General features: G+C 39.3%; 2 protein-coding genes across 3 annotated transcripts; both read right to left on the minus strand.

Moving 5' to 3' along the window:
- Positions 1–1,738: 1,738 nt before the first annotated feature.
- On the minus strand, positions 1,739–20,724 carry map2k6 (mitogen-activated protein kinase kinase 6). Of its 2 annotated transcripts, none has more exons than XM_056771323.1 (12): positions 20,374–20,724; positions 10,958–11,021; positions 10,703–10,751; positions 8,968–9,081; positions 8,571–8,690; positions 8,074–8,190; positions 6,786–6,837; positions 6,438–6,565; positions 5,366–5,443; positions 5,102–5,241; positions 3,947–3,992; positions 1,739–3,386 (listed from the first exon to the last, which is right to left on the minus strand). In XM_056771323.1, exons 1-12 carry the CDS (start codon positions 20,519–20,521, stop codon positions 3,309–3,311), a joined length of 1,134 nt encoding a protein of 377 aa, XP_056627301.1. In that variant the 5' UTR covers positions 20,522–20,724; the 3' UTR covers positions 1,739–3,308. The 2 variants fall into 2 exon arrangements, with proteins under 2 accessions (XP_056627301.1, XP_056627300.1); XM_056771322.1 differs by lacking the exon at positions 20,374–20,724 and adding an exon at positions 11,181–11,346.
- btbd17a (BTB (POZ) domain containing 17a) lies at positions 20,372–27,104 on the minus strand. The gene is made up of 3 exons (XM_056771318.1): positions 26,902–27,104; positions 24,224–24,509; positions 20,372–23,059 (listed from the first exon to the last, which is right to left on the minus strand). The coding sequence occupies exons 1-3, from the start codon at positions 26,993–26,995 to the stop codon at positions 21,976–21,978; spliced, it is 1,464 nt and encodes a 487-aa protein (XP_056627296.1). The 5' UTR covers positions 26,996–27,104; the 3' UTR covers positions 20,372–21,975.
- Between the last annotated feature and the right edge of the window lie 469 nt (positions 27,105–27,573).

Here is a 27,573-nt window from a genome sequence, read left to right on the forward strand (position 1 = left end):
AGCACTCGGTTAAAGCGAAACGCTGCGAAACGTTTTTACGGCACGTGGGCCACGTTTTCCATTGCACATGTTACATGTATAAAACACGAGTTTAATCAGAATATGGCTATCAGTGTCCACAAATGGAGATACAGTCACATGGAAGGCGAAACACTTTAATTAGCAAATGCACAAAAACACCTTGAGATGCAACGTTTGACGGCTGTGTCACATGTGGCGGGACATTTTTCATCATACAGAAGTGGATAGAAATGAAAGACAAACCCCAGCATGAGGGAGCAAACACAAAACATAATAATTACTGTATATGATGATCTCCTGTAGACACATAATGAAAGAGCTCTTTTGTGCATCGTCTGGCGTGATGTTGAACTTATTAGTAATGCACGTTCACAACCAAAATAAAATAAGTCATGCAATGGGGTAGGGATTCTTGATATTACCAACTCGAATGCATCTAGCCGTCATCTGCTCTGAAGACAGAAACTGCCAGAACTACAAACATCTGTGATGTGTAATGTTTGTTTCTTGATTCTTCAGCAATTTGCATTTTTTTATTAACCTTAAATGTCCAGATCATCTGAACAGGTTGATGATGTCATTAAGATATCCAAACATTTCAGGTCAAAATCAACAAAATAATCCATGTCCTTCCTGTAATGCATTTATCTTTAGAAATACATATTATATTTAGTCAAGTTTTTAATATATTTCAAGGATATTGTTTTGATTTTGGGGTGAAATGTTTGCATGTCTTTATGAGATCTAAAAGAAGAAAGCTCATTATCTCGAAGGCTCCTCTAATTTTACCAAAGAGGTGGTGATGTTAGGTCACAAGGAGCTGATATAACAGCGCTGACGGGAAATGATGATAAATGATAAGCCTGTTGGAGAGGAAAGATCGGTCTTATTCCACAGGCCACAAAAATGTCATTTTCAAAGGGCTTGAGCTTAATGTCATCACTTGTAATGTCAGCGCATAGTTGTGTCCACTTAAAATCATCTAATGGGAAAACTCATGTGGATGAATGGGACAGACAGAGGGGAGATTTGGGCGGTATCCAGCGGTCATCTGCTCTGAAGAATCTTCCAGAACTACACTGTCAGAAAAGTACAAAACCGGATACTGGAACGGTACCCTTTAAAAGGTCCCAATGTGTACTTATTTTACACATTTCATACCAATATGTTCTTACAAGGTACTAATATGCACTGTTTAGTTGCACAAAAAACCACATTTCTGACGGTGTAGAAATGTCTATGAAGAGCAAGGTTGGTTATTGAATATTTCATCTTCTCCAATTTGTCTTTTTTTTATCTCAACCTACAATTGTCCGGAGAACCTGAATGAGTGTATGAACAGGTGGTGAAGTGATTTCACACCCCAAAATCAATAATTACAGATAAAAAGACAAATAATTATAAATTACACTATTATAAAATAATGATCCAAGCACACACACAAATGATTTCCATTATGCTGAAAAAGCGCATTGTTTTGCCATTTTCTTTTAAAACTAAACTGGGAAAGGCTTGAAAATAATTACCATTCAGTTTTCATAGTTCACCAGATAATGAATTCTGTTGCATTTTCGCAATATAATGTTGAATTATTCAAGAATACATAACACATATAGATTTAGTGACACTTAAACCAAGACAGAAGAACGAATAAGGTTTCTCAAAGAAAAAAAGAAGAGGTCATTGTAACTTAAGCCTCACATCAAAAAGAAGCAGCGAAGATATAAGAGAACTTTTATGTTTGAATCAAACAATATAACGATTACAGGCAAATCAGCAGTGTTATCCATTCTGTATACAGTGGTCACAAGACAAAAAAAAAACACAAAAAAAAAACACAAAGAGGAAAAACCCACACGTTCGCACGCATACGTCATCTTCACCTTACAGAAACATTACGAGAATAAAACCAGAAGCCCAAAAAGCAAAGCAACAGACCCGTCGCCACTATCTGAAAACTGTGGACAGCAAAGCATTGTGGGACTTGTAGTTTTCATGTGTTTGATTATTTTTTTTGCATTTTAAAGAGGCACAAAATCAGGCTTCCAAATCACAGTGAAGCTTTGAAATAAGTGTCAGCTACGTGTGTTAAGACCGTAACCCAACGTCCACATGCATACACACACACGTTCTCACTTTAACACGCGCACGCACGCAAAAGATCAGATGCTCACACCTGCACGCAACTGTAAAATTAAAAAGAAATTGTCAAGTTTCCAATGAGAAAAACAGCAGTTACAACACGTACAGAATTGGCAGAACACCTCATTACTTTTAATACATATGCACTGTGTATAATAATAATTATTATCATCATAAAAATAATTGTAATAATATATTTCCAGTTGGATTGCAGTTGGAAAGAGAGATCAATTCATTTGATTGGCTCAGAGACAACTAGTTGTAGCCAACGGACTTAGATACCTTCTGCCCCAAATTACCTTGGTATAGAGTTGCAAATAAAGCACACACGTACGCACACACATATCCACACAGACATCCAAGCAAAGTACTTTTCATCTAGCTGTTAACATGGACAGCTCTTCAGTTGCTAACCCTTAACATTTACAAACTGATCTGAGATAAGCATAAGATGACACAGACGCACCAATCTGTCTTCGCAAATTCAGATGGGAGAGAAAAGAAAGAAGTGTTCATTCATCCATTTTTAATAGGCAACACAGTATATTGTCCTCGTGTACTCATTTAACAAATTCAAGAGACAATTAGAGTATATATACATATCTAGATAATAGATAAATATATCTATACCACTCTCATTTTTATTTTTCTAAGTTAACTGGACGTGGTGCGTTGGTAACATTGCTGAATACTTTGATACTGAAGTGCCGGTGGGGAAACATTGATGTCAGACTCTCACCTGATGCTAAAACGGCTTTATGAACTGAGAGGAAAAGCTGGGATTGAAAAAGTGTGACTTGAAATTCAGACTTGGGACAGTCAAACCTTTTAATGCACATGGATGCACATACAGGCAGGCAAATAATTCACACGCACACAGACGCACTCGCTCTTGCACACGAACCCACGCATACGTGCACGCATGCACTAAGATACCCGTCCCAGGCCCTACTCCGGTGTGTTGCTAGGAAACGTCCCGCCCCCCTCAGTTTTTGTGTTCTCTCCCCGGACCTTCCTGGGTGCTTGCGCACCGCTGCTGAGGTGGGCGTGTCTTACAGGTGTTGAGTCTTGCTATTGGTGCTTTTTCTGAAACAGTCCCGTCTTCCCCCCGCGGCAACACGTCAGTTTTGCTGAGAGGGACGTGCTCAGTCCCCAAGGATGCTCTTCACAAAGCTAGCGACGTCGGTGTCTTTGGAGTCATGGAGGGTGAAAAATGGATGTTGCTGCAGGTGGAAGAGAGTTTGATCGACAATATTTAGTCAAAATCATCAGAAGTGCACATACATTTGTAACGATAACTGTTCGATTATTATGAACAATTCATTTTTAATATACATTACTAAATAAAACATGCACATGCAATTACAATATCTTATAGCCAAGCATCACCAGAAAAATGTAAGCAATAATAGAAATTACAACTATAATTTTTACATTATAAAACATAGAATAAACTACATAAATAAATATGTTATAATTTAATAATTCATATTAAATATTTCCTTTTCAAATGTGAATTGTACATTAAAAGACCCATGTGCATTAAAAGAAAATGAATAGATTTTCATGAACCCTGATAATTAAAACTTATATGATTATATTAGGAATGACATATATTTCATTAAGTGCTGTGACTGCTCAACAGCTCAGCATTACCTAACAGCATCAGAAAGCTGCTCTGAGTTATTCAATACAATGGTGAACAGGCATAAAAAGCGCAAGACTGACATCTTATGGCAAAACCAGGAACTGCTACAAAACGATACCCTTTGTATAAACTCACCATTAATTCTGTGTAGTTTGGCCGCTCTTTGGAATTCTTCTTTAAGCTGAAACGCAACCAGACATGCACGTTAGAAATGCGGCAAATGCAGACTGAGCTTTAGCAGAGTTTAACCTCAATGAAGTGTGCTGTGGCCTCCCCGCAGAATGTGAAAGAAAGGATGCAATAAGGGTTTTAACTTCCTGTTTGATTTCCTACTACACCCTGCGGAGTCAAGGTACGAGTCTTTTCACTTTCGTGAAACTATGTGGTGTCAGCGGTGTTACTAGAGAAATGCCATTTTGCAGAATTTTGATCTGCAGTCATCCCACGTTTGAGTCAACGAAAACAGATCATGAGCAAATATACCTACATGAATACGTAAAGGCTGAGTGGCTCTTGGAGACAAAAGTGAAAGAATGCTAATCTAAAATTCTTCAATAATGTATATTCTAGGACTGTCACAATTGATTAATCGCATCAAGAATACATTTTGTGTTAAAATGATCTATGTCTGTGCATATTCATTTTATATTTATAAAAACACACATGCACGTAAACATACATGTGTTCGTGTTTAGAAAACATTTACATGCATTTTATTATATTTTTTAATAATTTAATCTGTATATAAATGTTTGTTATATTTTAGTTGATATTAGCCTTAAATATATGCATGTATGTGTGTTTTTATAAATATTTATAAAAAAACAAATTAATATGTACAGTGCACACACAGACCTATATTATTATATAAACAAACTTTGATTCTGGATGCGATTAATCGTTTAACCGCCCTATTCTTTATGCATAAACACACATTTTAAAATACACAAATTAACAACGTCATTTTAAATCTCATGTCTACGAAGATGATATTTAAGAAGGCTTTGAGAATGTTTGGTTGAATGTTGAGACATGAATGAGATGCATGATTTCCAAATATCTGTGCAGGGTTCAACAATAATGATGAATTTAAAAATATAAATTATATTTATAAATCAAAATATATTTTTTTACATAAAAATACATTTTTGTGGTGGGGCCTATAAAACGGGTTATAGAGCAAGTAAAAATAAATTAAATTAGTAAATAACTGCAACAAACAATCTTTATTGTTAATACCTGGTGTGTGTGTGCGTGCATGTGTGCATATACACATAAATAAAGGCCCACCATTGTGTCGTGAAGTCCACAAACTCAGACGAGAAGCGGTCAGCAGGCAACTGGGGGGACGGCTCCTCCACCACCTGCTTTAGCTGTTGAAATGGTGTTCCCCATGAGTCATATGGGAACTTTAGAATGGCCAGTTCAATCTGTCAAGAACAAGAAACTTATATCAAAATCCCATAAATATTCAAGTACAATCAAATGTAGTAATGTTTGTTAGTGTATATCAAAAAACGTTATTATAAAGTGTTCAAGGTGGCTGAGACGTACCATTGTGATTCCTAAACTCCAGATGTCAGACTTGACATTGTAGCCTTTCTGATTGGTTTCCGGATTGATTCGTTCAGGCTGTGAATGAGAAAGAGAATTATTGTTGGAAAAAGAGGAAGTGTGCATTGATAAATATGGCTCACAGATGGTGTCTGAGAAAGAGCGGTATGAAACGTAGTTGTTTCTTTTGCTTGTTATACATTCGGACCTTGTAGACAAGTTTCAGTTTGTTATTTATACCATTTATTCTTACAGAGCCAGCTGTGCATTTCCGGAGGCTTAATTGGATTCTGTCAGTATGAACAGACTCCGAGCTAAAGCCTGAGGCGAGACTCTAGATCAAGAGTTTCAGGAGAGATCTCCAGAGACTCAGTGTCTCATTCTTTAAGCACTCAGACTTGGTCTATGTCTAATCTCCGCCTAAAATAAAGCCAAGCCTGTAGTCTGGCTCTAAGTACAGTAAAGCAAATCAAATATTCATATTCTTGCCAAAACTATTTAGATCTTCAACTATTTTAAGCATAAATGTCTAATGTTTAAATATATAATCAGTTTGTATTCAACCCTACATAACTTTTACGTAGTGTTTTGACGAAAAGCGAGCTTCCGAAATATTTTTAACTGCATAAATTATTTATTGTTAAATAAATATTATATATATGTCTGTGTACTGTGCATATACATTTTGTATTTATAAACACAGAAAGATAAGCAACACATATATGTATACATATATTTAGGAAATATTTTTAAGTATTTTTTTACATTCCCCAATCATTTTAATTTTCTTAAATACATGCATGTATGCGCATATGTTTATAATTGTAATTATTATGAACGGTACACAGACATATATAATGTAAACACAAACTTTCATCCTGCATGCGATTAATCAAGATTATTCTTTCGACAGCCCTAATACATACTACTACCATCTTTCTGTTATATACCAGTAAACATTAAACTCAGTAAAAATTCATTCTGTTTGCCCACTATTAAATTCTGCTAAATATTCTCATTTTTTGGAATTATCAAAAAGCAAAAGTGCATGCATAAAACAACTCATGCTTACCGCCATGTATGGCTTACAGCCGGCATCCATAGTCTTTGCAACTGAATCCACCAAATAGCCGCTGATGCCAAAATCACACATTTTCACCTGCCCCTGCATGTTTATCAGGACATTTGAGGGTTTCACATCTGAAAAACGGCAGATACAGCGGGGTTGAAACAAGGAAGCATGTGTTGACATCATTAAAAACGCAATATAATTTAGCTCAAAGACAGAGAAGTCATTTCGATGAAGCAGTTTATCATCTCTGGAACTCCAAACCACTGAACATCCAGTCTATTAGTACACCTACAGTATAAAAATCTAATAAAGTCTGTGAGCAAATCGCTCGCCCGTGTCCCATCTCACCTCTGTGGATCACTTGTAGGTTGCTGTGGAGATGCTCCAATGCTTTCACAATCTGTAGAGAGGATATAAAAAATAAAAAATAAACACACTCATTACAGATCTGCAGGGGCTCAGAATTACACAGTTATGATTTCATGCATTCATGTACCGAGCATGCAAATAAAAGTATCAACTGTATAAACGTGTTAGGAGATTTCACTTCACTAAATAAATCCTGATCCACTGTTCATATCTGCTTTTTGTGAAGTTAGTGATATAAAAAAGCAATAAAGGCTTATTGCTTTTATAAAACGGTGATTCCATAAGCGTAGCAATGTTTCCTTAAATAAAGTAAATAAAGTGATATTTAGGCTATGCAATGCGGTCAGCAGATATAAACAGGGGTATTATCTAACGGCTTTGATCTCTGCACAACCAATCAGAATCAAGGACCAGAACTGACAGTTTTATTAAAAAAAAATCAGTAGCGTTGCAGATGCTTTTTTTATGCTTTGAGTGGGCAATTTGTTCTGTTTAGAATAAACAATTTGACACTATAAAAATTGATATATTCTCTCTGTAAACTCGTGTGAGGTTAAAGCGGGATTATCCGTTTACTGGACCAACCACAGACAGGTAAGAGTGTTATCTTAAAACCAGTTCACAATTCGATACGACACTTGATAATGTGTTAACAATTACAAAAAATGTAAAAAGGAAAAAAAATGATCATAAAACTTCAAAACATTAATAAAAAATGACCAACTCAACCTTGTACATTTAAATTATTACAGATTGAATAGATCTGTCACTGAAAAATAAAACTGAATTTTAACACAAAATTTTTAATATAAAAAGGAATTGGGAAATTTAAATGCGATACGAGAATTTAAAGCACATATTAAAAAAAGTACAACATTTTATTTGTTTACACGCCGCAGGTCGTGTCGTGTCATTAAACGGACGTCATATGGTAAAATGAATATACATAACTTTTTTTGCGATTTGAGATACAATAACATATCCCAACAACCTTATAGAAATTCTATTACGTATTGTTATAAAACAGTCTACCTTACGTTTAATTCGAGAATAAGAGATTATAAAAGAAAATTATTTGCAGGCATTGCAAAATTCGCTCTCAGATGGTTGCATTCATGCATTTTGTAGATGCGTTTATCCAGATCGACGTCCAATACATGTGCAATACTGTGCATGAAGCTATTTATGGCCCACAAACATCATTCCAAAAGGCCACAAGCTCAGTTTGTCAGTGTTGATGGAGTGGCGGAAATCAGGATGTACTCACAGAGACTGCGATCTTGCCCAGGATGTCCTCAGGGATGTTCTTACCCTTCTCATGCACCTGCTTGTAAAACTTATCCAGAGAGGTGTCCATCAGCTCCATGCAGATCCACACATCACCCTAAAAACAGAACCGACCAATCGGGTGTGAGCATGGGTAAGGAAATGAGACATAACTGTCATAAAAATGAGACAGCAAGGAAATGACTAATAACATTCCCATTGTAGGACTTCCTGTGGAACTTTTCTATTGGTTTGAAGTACAATAGCGGAACCCAGACGCCGTGAGGAAACTGATTCCGACCACTAGGTTGCTCATACCCTCTGTGTGTGTTATATTGAAGCGCTTATTGCGGTTCATCAGGTAGAACAGATGTCTGATAAAATCGGGTGGTGATAACATCACATGCACACAGCAACATATGCAACACATCAAATAGTAGCGAAATGGTTCGGCGCACTTGGTTTTTTTTCTTCTGTGAGCAATGGTTTGATGTGTACCTCTCTGAAAAGTGCCCCGTAGAAGGTAACAGTGTAAAAGCAGTCGACTGTTCTCATCGATATGTCCAGATCCATCAGCAGTCGCTTCTGTTCCTGCGTGTTTACCGTGGCCCGGATGCGCTACAGGGAGAGCATGTGTCAGCAATTATATAAATTGCATTTTCGTCATTATATATTCTGCATAAAATAATCGAGATCCAAAACTTGATTATTATAAAACATAATTTGATTTTCACTATAGTGATTTTTACAACCCTAGTTAAACTGTTTTGTAGACCTCCAGTAGTTGACTGCTACAGGAAGGACAACAAATCTTTACCCTTTCGATTCATTTGAATAAACCTCAAGACAGATTTCCTGGAAGTTTCAAAGCTCGAGCGAGCTGATATACACTCACCTTTACAGCCATTATTACGCCACTGGGGACGTGTCTCATCTTGTCCACCACTCCATACGCTCCTCGGCCCAACTCTCCAATCTGCTCCAAATCATCCGCCTTCACAACAAAGTTCTGCTCAGAAACACAAACACATTGAAGGTATTTTGGAGGGGGGTCAAGGAACTGTATTTCATTGAGCGACGGTATACGGATGAAGAAAGAACGACTGATAAAGACACAGAAGATAAACAAAGGACAAAAATGCAGACAGCCTGGAAGACAAGAAACTGAAATGGCACAGTTGCTTCCTGTTAGATTTGAGGCGTGGAGGCATACATTTATATTTATGCATTTGGCAGACGCTTTTATCTAAAGTGACTTACATTGCATTGTATTATACATTTGTTTCTGACTATGTGCAATCCCCTGGGATTTAACCACTGAGCCACAGGAAAGTATACAGAATGAAAAGCGTTGATTCCTTATAACCTTGCCCCCCATTAGACTCCCACTGTAGGAAAAATTACTTTAGTTCTGTTGATACAAAAGAAGATATTTTGAAGAATGTAGGATAGCAGATTCTGGGGCACTTTTGACTTCCATTGTATTTTGTCTTACAATGGAACTCAATGGGGGGCAAAATCTGTCTGATTATAAGCATTCTTCCAAATACCTTTCTCTGTGTTCATCAGAACAAAAAAATGTATACAGATTTGCCTCGAGGTGAGTAAATGATGACAGAATTATCATCTTTGGGTGAAGCATCTCTTTAACCATTGGTGGAAATTGTTTTTTATGCCAATTATCAATCCCCATTGCAAAGCCTCGAATCATGGTGCTGCTACACAACACAAACCCTTGCAAAAAAGTGTGCCAGTCAGACTTGCGAAACTAAACTAAAGTTGCTTTATCTGTGGGTCGGATATAAGACAAAAAGCCAGCATATCTGCCAATGGAAAATTCCACTTATTCGATGAGTTTAAAATAAATATTGTTACAGGCTGAGAGGCAGTAAAGTGCATTCCACGCTGCCTACAATCAGTCGGATACAAAAGGGCAGTAATGTGCACTGGGCCGTTCTTTACGACCCGCGGGTCTGTGCCCGAGCTCAGGACAGAGCCTTATATCATCATAAGAAGCGATGCATAATATGACATTTGAAAAGAAGCGTTATATAAATGACTTGCTTTGTATGATATGATAAACGTTGAAAATAGGTTGCATGTGAATTGAAACCCCACAACAAAAACCTTTGCACTTTTTAAAATTTCTTTCAGAAATTTCCCATTATTTTGCACAAATGTTTGAGCTTTTATATTAAAATAGGCATTATTTTAACGGTTAAGCATGTTCATAGAACCATTTTGATACAATGATAATAACCATAAAATCACCATCACACGAATTACGTATATTTTATATAGTTTTACAATAGAATATACTGCTGTTGATGGATTAAGTAAATTATGATCAGATAACACGTTTCCAAAAATTTCGAACAAAAAATTGACCAATTTTACATACACCCAGTATTAAGAAACTAAAATGTAACATTTATTTTTTTCCTCATGATTTATTTTCTTTTGAACATTTGTCAGTTTATTTAACAATTATTCATATAAAAAGAAAACGAAGAAAGAAGAAAGCAGGCAAGCAAAATACAAAGCATACGATGCTGACACATGAAATGACACGCGGTAAGAAACGCAAGAACTTTCATCAGTCCAATTAAAGAAAGAAAGATGAGCTGTACCTTTTCTCCGATGGTAACACAGGCTTTGGAGTCCAGGTCTCTTGGGGGTCTGCGTGAAAGAGAAATCCCACTGAGTGTTCACATCATACTCTGTGAATGACTCACTGACTGATGCCAGCCTTAATTACTGAATCTATTCTACTTGCATACACAGACTGAAAGCTCATTGCTTTCTAAACACAGTTCATGAATTGAAATGCGCTCTAGGGAGCGTCAAGTAAATGCACGAGAGTTGAAATTTGCATTAGGTCTTACGTGGGTGCAGGTTGGGGTTTCTCAAACGCCTCTTTCGGAAGCTTGAGTGGGGGCTTCTTTTTACCTGTGGAGAGGAGAAAAAAATGTATCGTTACATCAAAGTCAGTAGAGTTTGTCTTTGTTATGAAGAAAACGCTTATGTGAGATAAGAAAATCAAAAGGCTTGTTTAAACAATAGAGGCATTTTCTGAGCCCTTTCATTGACTTTCCAGACCACACTCACGATCAGACAGCGCAAGCGGCTCCAGATCCTGGCCGAGCAAAAGCGAAAGAGCGTGAGAGTGCACGTGTGATTGAGGGAGGCGAGGCGGCAGCATCAGGTGCATTCTCTCGGTCTGGAATGGAGCAGAGCCGCTCCGCCAGGCGCTACTGGCACGGGCGTGACCCATCGTGACTGACACCCAAGTGGGGCAATCCACACAGCTGATGGCACGCAAGTAACCAGCATCAAAGCCACGCCCACCTGACCGACCGATTCCAGTCTGCTAAATGCAAACAATAGGAACAACTTGTGCTAATGGACTCGAGTGTGTGCTCAACTGTAAAACACGTCAGGAGTTACGACTGGGAGTCTTGGAGACCTTCATTCGTCGGATAAGAACAGAAAACCAAGAACTGAATCATTGTAATGACATATATACCAAGATTATAAAGAGATGGCTTCCCTTTCTATTGTGATGCTATCTCTGGTAACATTGAAGTCTTAATCATAAAAACCAACTCTTTTAAAGCGCTGATCCATAACGTTGGCCTCTATATCGCTATCTTAGTTTTAAATATGAAACCAAAGGTTACATCGCTTATCTATCTTTACGTGGGCTTAAAGGAGCAATGTGTGGATTTTAGCAGCGTCTAATGGTGAGGTTGTGAATTGCAACCAACACCTCACTTACGTAAGGTTTTTCTACACCTCTGAAGAAATACTAATGTATATTATATTGCAATTCTGTCAAAGCAAGTGAAATTATGTCAAACTGACATTTCCAGTTCAATATCATAAGCTTAGCATTGGTAAATTAAGGAGACCGTTTTGAACGCCAATTTTCTTGTGTTTTAAACAAGTTACGGATTTCAGCTGCAACAAATCAGTAAAAAATCAGTCTCAAACATACAAGTTATTGGTTTGATTCAGTATTATGAGTCATTCGCTGAATTCACTGGGCAGCAGCGATTCGTCACTTACTAAAACCACAAGTCTTTTTCATCTCCAACTTGAAATTAGCCGATAACTATTACTGTGTGTACTGTACATAAAGCTTAGAGAAAAGTACAACTGTGTTATATAGACTGAGTCAGTAATGACTTAATATAAGGGTGCTTTAATAATTATAAAGAAAGTAACACTGATTTATCTGGTACAATTTCAAGCAGTGTTTCCCCTACCATTATCTAAGGGGGGCGCCCCGCCCTCCTAACGGCTCGCCCCGCCACCCTTGGACGTCAAGTAAATTTGATTTGATTTGCTTTATAGCGCCAGATTACAATTTGTTGTTTTATTAAACAAACTAAATAACCCTTAAGTAATATGTTATTTATCTTATTTCCACGATGGCATGTCTTTTCTGTCTGTGTTTGCGCGTTTACAATGATCCCAATGAGTACGCACACGCGCTCACTCACACACAAACAAACATTAGCGGACAGAGAGCGCGCGGCGGGAAATATGTCGCTTCAATCAGATGAAAACCAAATGAAAATATTTGCGTTTTTTAAGCGCTCACAGGGAACTGAAGATGGCAAAACTCACTCCACTGCGAGTAGCAGCCGGAGTAGCTCTCCTGCTCCAAGTCTAAGTGTTGCGCATCCTGCCCCTGACAAGCATCAAAAGTCCATTCATCACCGGATGGCGGATAAAATGTATATTAATGAATTACATGCCGCTTAACATTTACATATGTGTGTTTAATTTTTTTTTAGTCAGGACATTGTAAATCTGCTGATTAAATAAGACAAGAGATATTTAATACGCTATGCAGATGGCTCCGTGTTGTATGGGAATGTCACGTGATGACGTTCAGAACAGCGTCCGCGTCTGACAGGATTATTCTCCAATAAATGCATCATAGAAATTAAACCGTCTCACAAAAAAGCCCATTTAAAATTAGTTTATCATATAAAGGTATTAACTAACATTAACGAACAATGAATGAGCAATATATTTGTTAGTATTTATACATTTTTTTTAGTTCTTTACTTTTTTAAGCTCTGGCCCATTAATATTAACAAATACTTCTATACATTTAACAAAGGTTATTTGCCAAAGTCAATTTTAAAAAGATTTAAATACATTTATTTATATTTATATATAACATTTTTTAAATTTTACAAAGCATTACCCTCCAGACAATCAATGTATGTGACTAGATAGATAGATAGATAGATAGATAGATAGCACATAAAGAATGAAAAGGAAATGATTTCTCGTCAATTTTCCCCAACCAACCCCCCCCAAAGCTGTAAACCTAGGGGAAACACTGTTCAAGGGATGACTCCGTAACAAATCAATTAATCCTATTTAGCTTTAAAAGAAACTAAAAAATAACAAACAATTCAAATTCTTTATGCTTTCTATTTCGTTCATATTTAACGGGATATTTCACCCCAAAATGATAAACCTCACGTTGACTCATGTAATCGCAAACCTGTATAATTTTTGCAGAACACGAAAGAAGGTATTTTAAAGAATGTTGGTAGCCAAACAACAAGGGCCACCGTTGACTTGTTGGGTCGCAAAACCACTGAGACATTTCTCAAAATATCCTCTTTTGTATTCCATAGAAAGTCATATACAGGTTCTGAACACCATGCTGATGCGTTTTTGTAATTTTTTGTGAACTATCCTTTAGTTAGGCACAGAACAATACTTGCAAGCTAAGGTGCGGCTGGTGAGCAATCCTGACAACGTCACGCACCCACAGACAGGAAATAAGAACAGAGACACTTCCCATTTTTTCACAACTATACAATAAAGCAGGCCTCATCCTGAGCAGCTATACAGATTTGCCGCTTTAGCGTGAGAAGTTAGATGTTTATTATCAGTGTTCGCCTATGGTCGTGCAGTATGCCTTCTACACTATTGTTACCTGAAAAGAGTTGTTCTGAACCCCTCCCACCTGCATTTACAAACACAACAAAGGAAACAGAAAGCTGACACACAAAAAACCCACTAAAGACTCCAATCCCTTTTAAAGTGATGGTACATAACCACAAAATGATTGTGTGCCCACTGAGAACGCACCACAGTTCAACATTGCCAAAATAACTGTGCCACAACTGGAACTCACTCCCTAGCAACCGACTCAAGCAGTGTTCTATGTTGAAAGCCCTAATCCTTTAAAATCACACATGCTGACGCATTACTGGCCGACACCGGATAGCCTTCACATTCTCATCAGATCAGTGATGTGGGATAAAGGCCTCACCGACCGGCCTCCTTGTGACTTTGGTTACTGCAGAATTTGCCGAAAACGTTGCATAAGCATTAAACAGCCACTTCGATCTGTCCAAATAGAACAAGTTTTGGCCCTCCAGGTCACAATTCTCAAAGCACTCAGGAGCTGGTTACTTGGCCGGATGGGGGATCACGACCCGTCCATGCCAAGTGCAGAGAACCACTCTAAACCGCAATCTATTAGAAAAATATATATTTGTATCCACAACATGAAATTAATATATAGCATGGAATTAAAAAGAGGGATTGTTTATGTTATGTGCAATAAAAACTTTAAAGGGATAGTTCACCCAAAAATTTAATTCATTTATTTATCCTCACGTCGTTGTTTGATTTACTTTCTTCGGACACAAAAAAGATATTTCGAAAAATGTCTCTGTGGCTCTGTGTCCTTATAATTTAAGTTAATGGGGGCCGAGGTTGTTTGGTTACCAACATTCTTCAAAATATCTTCTTTTGTATTCTTCAGAGGGAAAGTCTGGAATGACACGAGGATGAATTAAACATGTACGAATTTTCCTTTTTGGGTGAACTAACCCTTTAATACATGTTTGTGAAGTGTGATCATGGACCAATGGGATTTCTCTGTGGGGGGGAAACCCACAGCAATGACTTGACAACCTCTGATTTACCTGCTGTCAGTATAAATGTACCTTTAGACTGTGCGGGGTAAACCGATGGGTGAATGTAGAGATAAAAATGTGCTTTTAGCAGCCGGGACATGCTGCGGCGTGTTGCACAGACTAGAGACTGGAGCAGTTCTCATCCACACACTGAACCCACCATGCGCAAATTATCTGCAACACCATCAAGACGAACGAAGCACATGGAGATGCAAACTATCTCATTATCCATTGAATTATTAATTGTACAATATAAAAGTCCTGTGGCTTTGAATCGCCTCAACATTTATCTAACAACTTGAGGACACGCACAGCTTTTTTGGAGCTCAGCCTTCTAACTTACTGAAAAGCACACAGTGTTCAGATTTCACAGACAAGCTTCCAAAAGCCATTTGAGAAACTTCAAATATTCTATGAATTTATCAGATGTCTGTTTTGTTTTATATGAATTTATCAAACGTTTGTTTTGTTACAAATGTCTGGGAGATTCTGTTGCGCCAGGCCTCAAGTGATGGCTAGCAATATACAGTCAGAGACAATTGCCACAGTGTGTCCTACCATGAACTTTATTGAGCCCTGTTGTGTTATCTGTGACATGACGGGTGGTCGTCTGCCCGGTGCCAGGTCAACGTGTCTGCAGTTCAGAAAAGCCAAGACAGCCAGTTCCAGGCCTTCACCATCCCACTCACACACTCTGACCAGAATTCCAACAATCCCAAGAGTTTTTCAATGGAATTTCAGGGACCCAGAGGAGGGCCGGTGAATTAGAAAGAGAGCGAGAGTAACGGAGAGAGAGATGAAAATAACTTCTCTTGAGCTCCCGACTGTGTGGCCCCTCTGACCGCACTGGCTGTTTGGAAGACACTCTACACTTCCAAAGATGGCAGACCCTCTGGCAACAGCAGCTGGGGATGCAGCTTTGGGACTGATGTCGTCATTGATTCGCGCTGTCCATCCTACAGTGTCTTTCCACTGATAGGACAGTCCAAGAATGACATGTAATCTTCGGAACCGAGAAGGATAACAGCCCGCTCTAAGCACCAGTAGTGACTAGAAGCTGCACAGCTACAAAAGTTGCTTTCTTCAAACTATCCTTAAAGGGATAGTCCATACAAAAGTAACAAATCTGTGAACATTTATTTAATATTTACCCTGCATATGACTATTTCTTCTGTGGAACACAAAAGAAGATACTTTGAGAGATTAAATAGGGAATTCAATAGGGGCCATCGTTGTTTGGTTCCCAACGTACTTCAAAATATCTTCTTTTGTGTTCTGCAGAAGAAAGAAAGTGATGCAGGCGTGGGCTGAATAAATGATGGAAGATATTCATTTTTGAGTGAACTATCCCATTAATAAACACTATAGATCTCTCAAAACATGACTTGGAAGAGTTAAGAGAAGTCCAATGCAGTAACACTGACTTTAAAAATAAATAGTATAAAAGAAATCGCCTACTTTCAAACACTTCACCTTTAACAGCCTCCTAAAATTGTATCAAAAGTATTTAACAGTTGCAGCGGTGGTCAATCTCTATATTTAAATAAAGCATAATAGCTTTATTCACTTCTAAGCATAAGAAATTGGGACACATCCTGTGTCCCAATTTCACGATGCGCGGACCACTGAGCAGAACAAGAGCAAGGCCCTACCGGTGGGTGGAGTCAACAACCTGTTGCCAGCTAATCTCTGCTCCGTCTTCTTCCACAAAACACTGTAGCAGTCCCACTAAGTGGAAAATAATATCTTTCTTTTATACTGCACTGAGCCTAATTGGTTGTTAGATAGATGATAACGGCAGAAATTTAAAACCATCACTGGTATGAGCAAAAACGAAGACTGTACTTTTATTCATCTCACAATGTGAAGAAAAGCACACTGAACAGTATAAACTAAATTCTAAAATGCCTAAATTATTTTTTGTCTGAAAAAAAAACCTGCGTGTTGTAAGGAATTTTGCACACTCGAATTATTCAATCTTGTCATTTGCCTAAGAATGATTTCTGCATACGAGATGGTTTTACGCAATTTTGCATGTGGGGCCAAGTAAGCTCTGCGTTCACCTCAAACACATTTGGACTCGCTGGTTAACACCAGAAAGCAATTTACTGCCCCCTGCAGAGAAACATCGTCCCTCGAGTGCACTAAATACTAAATCTCTCTGACATAAACACGCATTACATGTTCTGTCTCTTTAACATAATTAGAAATTTAAAAAGGGCTGGGGATTCAGTCCAGCAACAATCAATGAAAAAATAAAAAAGTATACCTAGAACATCAGAAGTACCAACTCTAACTCAATTTATGAGAGTCATCTGCTTTCAAAACCTCATGCACATCGCCTTGCACACTCTATGAAGAGCGCTTGCTCATCACGGCAATGCGTCTGCAGTTTTGAACGGCCAAAATCGATGTGATAATGCATAACAGTCGGTTTTGTCTCATGTGACCATAAACAGACAGAAGGGGCAATGCATCTCAAAAGATTACATCTGTACACCTGCCGCTGTTGATTATAGCATTCAGATTCAGTAAACAACAATATTGTATATCGTTATACATTATATCCAGTCTAATACAAACAAATTGCTCAAGTAATGATAAACTAAATGAATATTGTTAGATTTCCTCGAAAGCTTGAAGAAATTGAGAAACGCGTGACAGCTACAAGCCATTGCTTCAATTTACTTTGTTAACATTAATTTCAATACTTTCAAAAGAAAACTTCCAGTAGTATTATGTCAAAACGTTGCATTGGTAATTTTCGATCGCCTGCTGAAATATGGCATCCCTGTTATCGTCGCTGTAGTGACGATCCTAATCACAACCACTAATGCCCAGCCTTTGTGGAAAAGTGATACTGTTGCTAATTCTATGGTAAGAGACACCCTGGCTGTCTTTGAGAAAAAGCCCTTAAAGTAGTCAATTATTCAGAAGTCTGCAATAAGATGGATCAATGGCAGAATGCAGTTCCTGCGAGCAAGCAAAGCTCAAGTCCCACAGAAAGGAGAAATAGACAGAGGGTAAGGGGCCTCTAGACAGGGACAATAGAGTCCTCAGAATAGTCACTTGCAAACAATTCAACAGAACGACACTCCTGTGCTTGTCATCTCTGTGCCCCATTAAACCCAATTCAGTCTCAATTGAAAATGCATGCATCGCTTTAACTAGCCTTAGGAGGCGTGGCTGCATGCGTGTGAACCTGCAGTCCTGGATTTGCATGCAAGCATCCAGCGAGGATTCCATGCCCTGATTTTCAGCATTCAAGCATGCGTGGAAACATGCACGGTTGTCCTCTTCATGCACGCAGCCCAAAGGTGAAAGGTCTTTGGGATAATCTGAACAAAGCTTGATACAATTCTACTGCTATTGCACAAAAACAACAAGGCAAGCAAGGCTGGACAGTCACCAACAATTGAGCCATCGAAATGGGGGATTTAGTATCTATACGACCGAAGCTTACAGGTTGCATTTGCATGACAAACGTAACAATTGCGCTTGATGGCAGGACGCTGCAAAACAGCAGGTCCGGCTGCAGGGCGATGTGTGCATCGCTGGGTCAAAAGCAGGGCACACCATGTAACACGGCCTCTTCTCAGCAGCAGTGCAAACTCAGTAAATCAGTGGCCAACGTGCACTAGATAGACCCCTACTGACACAGGGGGGTTGCTCTCCAGATGATCACTCGCAGAAAAGGAAACGGTTGCCAGGACTTCAAAATCTAGACAGTTTCTCGCAGTACACCCTGTTCTCAAAACAGCCCTGCAATCACACTTTCTGTTGCCATATAGAGTTTGGCACATTTTAGATATTTTTCACACAAAAAACATAAGAGCAAATTGCGCATCCGAAAGATAAAAACGTACATGGCCGTGAAAATGAGTAACAGAAGACAAAAATCATGTAAAATTCAATCAAAAACTAAAATGCATGCAAAAGAACATGCAGAATATATCATGCTTTAAAGAGAAACGGCAATATATTCCGATTTCGGTTATGCAATAACCAGAAGCCCCAACTGCTGCTAGAGGAACACCTTAAATGGCCACTACCTGGAGCCTCCCTGCACAGGTGAAGTCGTGTGTGTTTGCACGACGGAGGGGTGGGTTGATGGGGATTTAGTTCCGCAGGTGTGTCACTGTTACGCAACAAAACAATTACCGCTTATTCACCACTGCAAAATCACCTCATTATGGTGTCAGAATTGGACGCTCTTGAACCACGCCTTTTAATGCACGATCTGTTCATCAAATTGAAACGCTCTTGCATCACAACCCGCTCCTTGACATTGGCTCACGGATCAAAAGGACCCCCAGCACCGGAACAACAGCTGCTGGTCGTGGCATTGATTTGGACTCATACATGCATGCATGCATGCATGCATGTCAATTCAGCCCAAGGTGCGAGAAACCTCACACACGGGCTCTATACAGTACTTCCAAGAAAAACTAGGAACATTCAGATTGTTGCAAAAGCTCCACATTTCCCAGCCGTGCTCCTCCGAAAGGTACAAACAGGTTAACTGCAATTGGCATGTAATGGGTGTGGGCTGTTATTTGCAGCTTTATGATTGCATGGACCTTTTTGTGCATGGAGACTTGCGTTGCACATTTGAACCCACAGTGTGCAGCGGCAGACGCTCGCAACAAAACTATATTTAGCTCTTTATTTTTGCAGCGTCTACCTATGCATTACTGCTTGAACAAAGCTTGCATGACAGAGCATCCAAATTATTTTCCATTACGCCCATCCGCGGGGACGACGGTACGGGCAACTCATAAAAACGGTCTGAAGTTCAGCGTCGTTTTCCAGCTCGACACGGTACGCGACCTGGTTGTCAGGTCCCTGTTGGACGTGCAGACGCCACCGTCGGCCAAAGTTTAACGTTGTTTAATGCACATCGCGTGCAACCACGTCAGAAGTTCCCCACGCGAATTTAAATCGTTAGACGGCGGCCGAAGTCGCCGTCGCGTCACAATCAAACCATTTTCCGAGAGAAAATCAAGCCTCGTGCGTGCTAATAAGTCGGGCGCGGACAACGTTGCCATTGCACAATCACTTGCATTGCTGGCTAGGCAGTTCCTCAACGCGGAAAGAAGGCGTATCTTTTAATAATCCTGGCACAACAAGAATGCAAATAGCGAGCGTCTAAGGGGAGCATCGCCTCACCAGAAACTCTGCAAAAGGGCAGATCATTAAAACAGGAAATGCAAGTGACCCTCTCGAGCGATCAAACTTTTAACATGCATCGTTCACGACAAAGCTGCAGACGTGCACTTTGCAAGACACGCAACGCTGGCTGCATTTCCTAGCTTTTGCACGGAGGAAAAGAAAGTACTCACCTGATTTTGGCCCAGACATCTCCTCTTTCGGCTTGGGGGAAGGGGAAGCACAAAAGACTTTGCTATCCTCGCTCCCTCCCTCCATATATCCCTCGCAGCAAGGCTTCAAGCAGCAACAAAGGTGCAAAAAACAAGCCCCGATCTTCATGCAATCGGAAGCTTTGGCCGTCGGGTGAGTTCTTCTCCGTGCAATTGTTAAGATTTCAAATGCACGCTTCGCAAAGCGCGACGGGGAGATTTCTGCAAGCGCTCTGCAAAAGAAACCTCGGCAGGCACTTACATGATGGGCCGAGGCTAGCAGCTGAGAGCTCCTAACTTGGATCAGCGCGAGCCCCTGCTAACACACGTTCTTCCTGCCTAGACGACGCAGGGGATCATGGGGTTGGTAGTTTCACGTAAATGGTATGCGCCGGGGAAACAGGAGGAGCTGCGTGCGCTGTTCTCGTGCAAGAGCGTGTACGTATGGAGTGTTTTTCAAAGCACGAGTGTTCATTGCTTAAGTCTTTTATTGTAATATCGAAACTGAAAATGTGTCATACTTATTGTACTTTTACATGTTTAGGCAAATTATACTTTTTGTGTGTCTTGGAGTGTAGATAGTGCTCATGGTGTAAGTAGGTATAAATGTGAAGTGTGTAAAGGTGAGTGTAATAAAGTCATTTGACACTTTGTATGTATGCATGTAGGCCTATGTTTGTATTTATTTAAGGACTTTCAATTCAAATGATAAAAATAAGGTTCTCTTGGAGTCCATTTTTAGTTGTGTAAGAAGGTAATTTTAATACAATAGTTTAAACTCAAAGCAATATTTTATCATGTATTTTTTTATTTGGTTAACAACTATGTACAAAGTGGAAGAATGCAGAGCATATTTTATTTATTGACCTGTTTCACAGGTGTCTATTCGAACATGCAAAAGGGCTGTGGAAAATAAAACATACAGGCAAGGAAAAAAGTGACATCATTTGGCATTACTATTATAGCCTATTGTACAAATTTTAGGCCATTACACATTTGCACAAGATTTGAAAGAGTGATATTTCTCAATTGTATTTAAATTAGCACCTAAAAACAAGTTACAACAGTTGTTGTAATTGTGGTAAAACTTTCTTGGTAAGTTTCATTCTAAAGTGAAATAATATTACTGTCTACAGTATACAATGCACAATACTATTGTGATTATTTGCATAACTAATTTAAAATCTGAGTCTCTGTCTTTAAGAAATGAGCGCAGTGTTGACGGAGGATGTTGTGTTGTGCTGTGATTTTCCTAAAAATGTAAATGCTTTTCTTTTTCTTCAAGCCTTGTCGAGAAGAAAAATGAACTGTGATATGACTTATGTTTGAAGGCAAAATGTATTTCAAAGCCTGTTTCAATTTAGTACATGTATGCCAAAAGCCATTTTTACACATTAAACATATTGTTCAATTTTTTAACACTTTGTTTGCAGTAAACCCTAACCCACTGTGTGTAATGGAACACAACTCCTCTTATTGTGTTGCATTTTATTATTGCGTTCACCTTCTCAATGATGAACACATCCTAACTTTGTTTTCTGTAGACCAACTGCTAAACCATCATCCAAATGCATTTCTTTTATATCATTTCTTGGTTGCTATGATTGTCTGGTATATGGGCTTTACAATGATGTGCAAGTACAGCGCTCCATCCACCAGGTACTCAGATGTGCGATTCTGCAGGTCCACATCAGACAGGAAGTCCACCTCCTCCGTGCTTTGGTGGAAGCTGAACACATGCCGCACCACCAGTTTGCCCTGCTTTTTAGTCGAGATGAGCACAGTCTTCTGGAAGCTCACGCCTGCAAAATCGGCACTGGAAGTAGCAGGTGTAATGATGATACGAGGCCGGCCGGCACCGTTTCCTCCATCAGTGCGCGGTGGCTGCATGGCACCCTGTTCTGTGTACATGGCCCGCAAGCTTAGAGGGAGCCAACGGGGTGAGAACAGGGCGTTCCACGTCACTCGCTTACTGGAGTCGAAACCACTCGGGCCCATCTGCGTCTGGAAACTGCTGCTGCGGTCATCCCGCGCCGGGTTACTAATGATCCACTGGGAGCCCCATACGGGCGAGAGATAGATGCGTGGCACAAAGAGGCTGCAATTCACATCGAAGAACTTGGCCAACTGAAGCGGTGATGCCGAGTGGAACTGGTACGCCATGTAAAGCAGATCGCGCACTGACTCGTGGTGACGCTCCAGGACAGGAGAATGCCGTTGCAGGCGAAAGAGTTCTCGGGGAGGGATCATGGCATAGCGCACCAGGCGAAGGGCGTTCTCAGCAGTCAGGTTGTCCGGGTCATTCCGAGTGAGCCAGATTTCGAGGGCTTCGAACAGCTCTAGCTCGCTCTTGAGGACTAGGTCAGAGCGCTGCAACAGGGTCATCAGCAGTTCCACGCTAACCGACAGCCATTCTGCACTCTGAAGCACAGATGACAGATTCCATGACAAAAACTGAAGGCAGTTGTCTCTCAACACTGTGTCGCCAAGCGATGTGGCATACTGGAACCAACCCACCACATGACCACCGAGAGAATCGCTGGCCAAGTTCTGGCTCATATACTGGGTTAGTCCTTGCTGGAGGCTGGAAATGCCATACTTGGTAGCCAGTCTGTGAAGCGGTGCGGCCTGGTCCAACTGCAGTGAGAGCTCACCACAATACAGATATCTAGAAATGAAGCGAGAAGCATTATACAGTGCGTTTTGCATTTTATCGTACACAATATACAAGTTTTTAACAGAAATAGATGACATTGATCAATGTTTAAAATGCCACTTCAAGACATTTGTATTTAATTGACTCATCTGGCCTTGTATTATATGAATTAACATTTACTTATAAACCATAGAAGAACACACTTCTTCCTTTTATTGTGTTGCGTTTCTTCAAAATCTAACGGAGAAAAAATGCAATTGTCATTCTAATTTAACATCCGGCAAGGTGTGGAATATTCAATCCAAATTACTACCTATGACATGAAAGAGATCCCGTTCTGAAAGTCAAATACAGCAAGTATATTGTTTTGTCTGATAAAACAATATCCACAAAAATGTAAATCGCGTTTATAATAACACACCTTGGGTTGAGAGAACGTTTAACAAGTTCTTTGTAGTCATTCTTGCTTACCACATCAATTCACCTTGCCTTCCCTCTTTAAAATCCTTTAAACAGTGCTTTTGTTGTCTCATCCTTTGGATTGCTATAGAGCAAACAGAACCCTAAACAAAAGAGTTCAGCTCATTCTGAACGTGTAGGCGGTGTGTGCTCTTGAAACCAAAACATCTTCTCACGCTAGCCACACTTCGTCATTGTAATATCACCTGGTTCAGCTCTACTCATTAAACTGTAAAGCTGGTTTAGTAAGATCAGAGAGTTCAAATCATCACTGTCATGTTTCCATGATTTGGATAAATGAGTAAGCGCTCATAATTGGAAGGATGGTTGCAATTCCAACATTAGCCAGTAGGGAGAGTCTTGAACACGTGGGAAGGTCCTTGTAACATGTCTAAACATGTGTTTAGATCATGATCTCTTGTTGGATGATACACTGCAGGTTTTTACTCGTATACATTTCACACTTCACAGTGCTGTCAGAGATGCTTTTTATAACGTCTAATTTTCCAGTTTCACCTGAACAATACTAAATACAGTTTCACATTACGCACCATTATGTCCTTACAAAGTGTCAAAAGCACATATGTTTCGAGATGATGTGTGTGATTTTTTAAATGTTAAAAATAAATACATTCCAACGTTACCACTTTAAATGCTTTTAGACATTAACCCCTTACAGGTGAATTAATTTCCTCCACCTGTTCCTCAAGGTCTCACCTGATGAATTTATCAAACACAGCAGTACATTCCGCCATTTCTCGCAGAACTAACGTGCTGCCATTGCGGTTTCTGAGCATGGCGTCAAACACCGGGCTTTGCAGTGACAGCACCAGCGTGTGGGCTTGGATCACCTTGACCTCATCTGCATCCACGGTTTCCACACGCAGAGAAATGTCACTGTCGTTCCCCAGCACCAGAAGGCTCTCCAGACGTGCCACGAGCCCCTGAGAGTGACTGATCACTTCCGTGGTGCCCTCTAAAAGCCCTTCTGCCCTCAGACCTGCTGCGGGTGAGAAAAAGTGTAGTTATACATGACATTTCTTTACATTGAATGACTTTTGAAGCCTCACTGCAGGTGTTTTCAGACTTATGTTAAAGTATAGATTAGGCCCTACGTTGTTTGATAATTGAAAAAAGAAAATAGGCATTAGTTAAAAATTCGTTAAGTTCACATTATTAAACAAAAAAACTCAAAACCAATACATTTTAAATCTGAACTTAAATTGTATCCATAAAGTTAAAATACGTCTATTGACAGAACGCTCTGTTTATTTATCTGTGTTGTGTAATTTCTGCGTTTTGAGCGCAGTTTTGTAAGTGAGTGGCAGGCAGTCGAAGCGGTATCGATAATGGCGCGATTCAGACCCGTGAGCGTGGTTTGTTGGTTTTTACTAAATAGTGTTTCAAGTCACACGAAACCTTTACCCTAACGCTAACCATCTAAACTACCTATGATTGTTAAAATTGCCCAAAAACACGGTTCCGTGATGACGTCAGACTCGAAACACTAAGGATTTAGTGAGAGCCCCAAAATCCACAACTACGACAAGCCATGATCAATGGAGCTCCGATATGACGATTCACCATGGCAACGGCGCCAAAAAAGCAAAATGGCGGCAGAAAGCGCTTGAGACCAAGGCACACTTTCTGCTCTCTATGCAGTGGCCGTACATATGTGCTGAAAATGACTTAAATTTCAATGAAAAAAATGATAAATTCACCAATAAACGTATAAATGAATCATTAAATGAATGAAACAACAGAAATAAATAAATAATTAATTCTATATATAAAGAAATATATAAGAAATAAATAAATAATTAATAATAAATAATTCTCACTCCGTATGACCGCTCTACAGTTATGTGTGAGACGTTATGGTGTATAGGATGCCTCTAGGGTGTCAGAATCTCGTATCAAAGTCAAACTAATTGCCGATTCGAACCCTGCTGGGTAGGAATAGCTGCATTGTTAAATAATTGTTTATTACCTTTATCGCTTCATTTCTGCATTTTGTCTGTATTTATTAATTTCTTTATTCGTGCACTTTATTAGGTCTTTTCTCATCGTCCATAGAATAACATGCTCTGATATAATACACGCACGATCGCTGATGTTATGGATGTTATGATGGCTAAGATATGTTTTGATGTATCTAATTCACTGTAAAGAAAAGTTTGAAACAAAATTCCACTCGGTCCTCAATTGCTCTCCTGAAATCAAGGACATCCCAATGAATTAACGCAACTTCTTCACATACAGGATCCTCTATAAAAGCACATATAAGTCACTGAGATGGTCTCTGTGTGATCAAAATGTGTGCCATGAATGACTGTATTCATAAATGAATGAATGAGTTACACCACTTGCGCTTTAAAAGGGGGAGGAGATGGAAAGAAATTCTGGGTTTACCAAAGAAAACCTGCTCCCGACCAGGTCAGGTTCACAAAGTAAGTTTCTACAGTCACTGACTCTGAGTAAAAGTTACTTCTCTTGTAGAAATGGCCTTGAGTTATCACACTTTCTTGGGTTTGACATACCACGCATTCTGAAACGGAAAACCCAGAGTTTCCCTCATTTCATTTCTTGATTGAAATTAAACTATGAAAACCAAAATGCTTTGATAACCAGTAAATATACTCTGCAGTGCATGCTGTACAATATGTTCATCTGTTAATGTTCAGTGTTTCCCCTTTTTATAGTTAAAATTGCACATAGATGTGTCTTAATCTTCCTGTTTGCCCAGAAGGAAATAATGTTTTCATAATGTAAGAATGCTCAAAATGCTATTTAGCCATTTCCTTGAATACTAATATGGGTTTAGGAGTTCTCAGAAATGCCATCATCCATTTGTGTGCATGTATTTGTTTGCTTTGATGTTTTATGTTTGTGTGTGAACAACCCACTTACAACGCTCTAGTTTCCTATTAGCGTTCACAACATAAAGTATGAGCCGATATGACTCATAATAGAGCTCTGCTATAACATATTACAATGTAATAACAGAAACCAGTGGAAAGGCTGATTCATTAAACTATGATGGATTCATTTTCATTCAGCAAATGTCTTAAAAATATCACTTGCATTGACTGGCATGATTTTTAATGTTCAGATTTCATTTTTGTCATTCTATGTTACGCTTTATATGGAATTATATGCTATACATTGTGCTCTGTTGCATAAAAAATTCAAGCTTTCCATGAAATGCAATTCAGTTCAGAAACCACTGACAGCCAATTCACATTCAACTCAGCTCTGGCTGTAGATGTCTTAATTCCTTTTATCCATAAAATGCTGCATTGCATACCACAGAATTTCCCCAGACACCTCCAGCGATGTACTTCTGATCGTTCGCACAATGATGGTTTATACGACGATGAGAGAGCTCCTCTTACCTCCATGGACAAGTTGCTTATGGGACACGGCGGCCAACATCACGAACATCAGGTAGATTTGGACAGGCATCCCATTCACCAGCAGTTGAGCCATCTTTATTTCTGTTTCCTTTTCTGAATCTTAATCTGTTCTTTCTCCTCTCTTTTTCTCCCCTTCCGACCTACTACTTAATGTAATTTTCGTTCTTCCGTCGTCTTCTCTCTCTCCTTTGTGGAGGATGGATGTCCTGTGGTTTGCCTCTACTGTATGTAGCACATAGTTAATGGTACATGACTGGTATGTAGGTTACTGGTTGTTTTGGGTTAGTTCCACCCTCACGATATCCTATCGATCAGTGGAACCCACGGGGGGTTGGAGGGTTAGTTTTGAAGGGCAGGAATGCCAGTTGCCATGACGACGGCTTTGATTTTGACTTTACTCTTTTTCAGTGTATGACGTAGATCCAGAGTAGACCTCAAATGTTGAGTTTAAGAAAGCATGAAATCTAATTTTGGACTGTAATTGTGTTTTGCGTGCGTTACCGGCATGTGTCACTATGCAAATGTTTTGACAATGAATTTATGAAGATCTTCTCAATGGCCTTCTCAATTTTCCATTGGCATGTTGCCTTTTTCTGTGAAATTTCTCGACAGAAATGTCATAACATGCCAAACGGCAGATTTTTTGGAACA

Source organism: Triplophysa dalaica, chromosome 17, assembly GCF_015846415.1.
Source record: "Triplophysa dalaica isolate WHDGS20190420 chromosome 17, ASM1584641v1, whole genome shotgun sequence".
In the NCBI taxonomy this organism is placed as follows: Eukaryota; Metazoa; Chordata; class Actinopteri; order Cypriniformes; family Nemacheilidae; genus Triplophysa; species Triplophysa dalaica.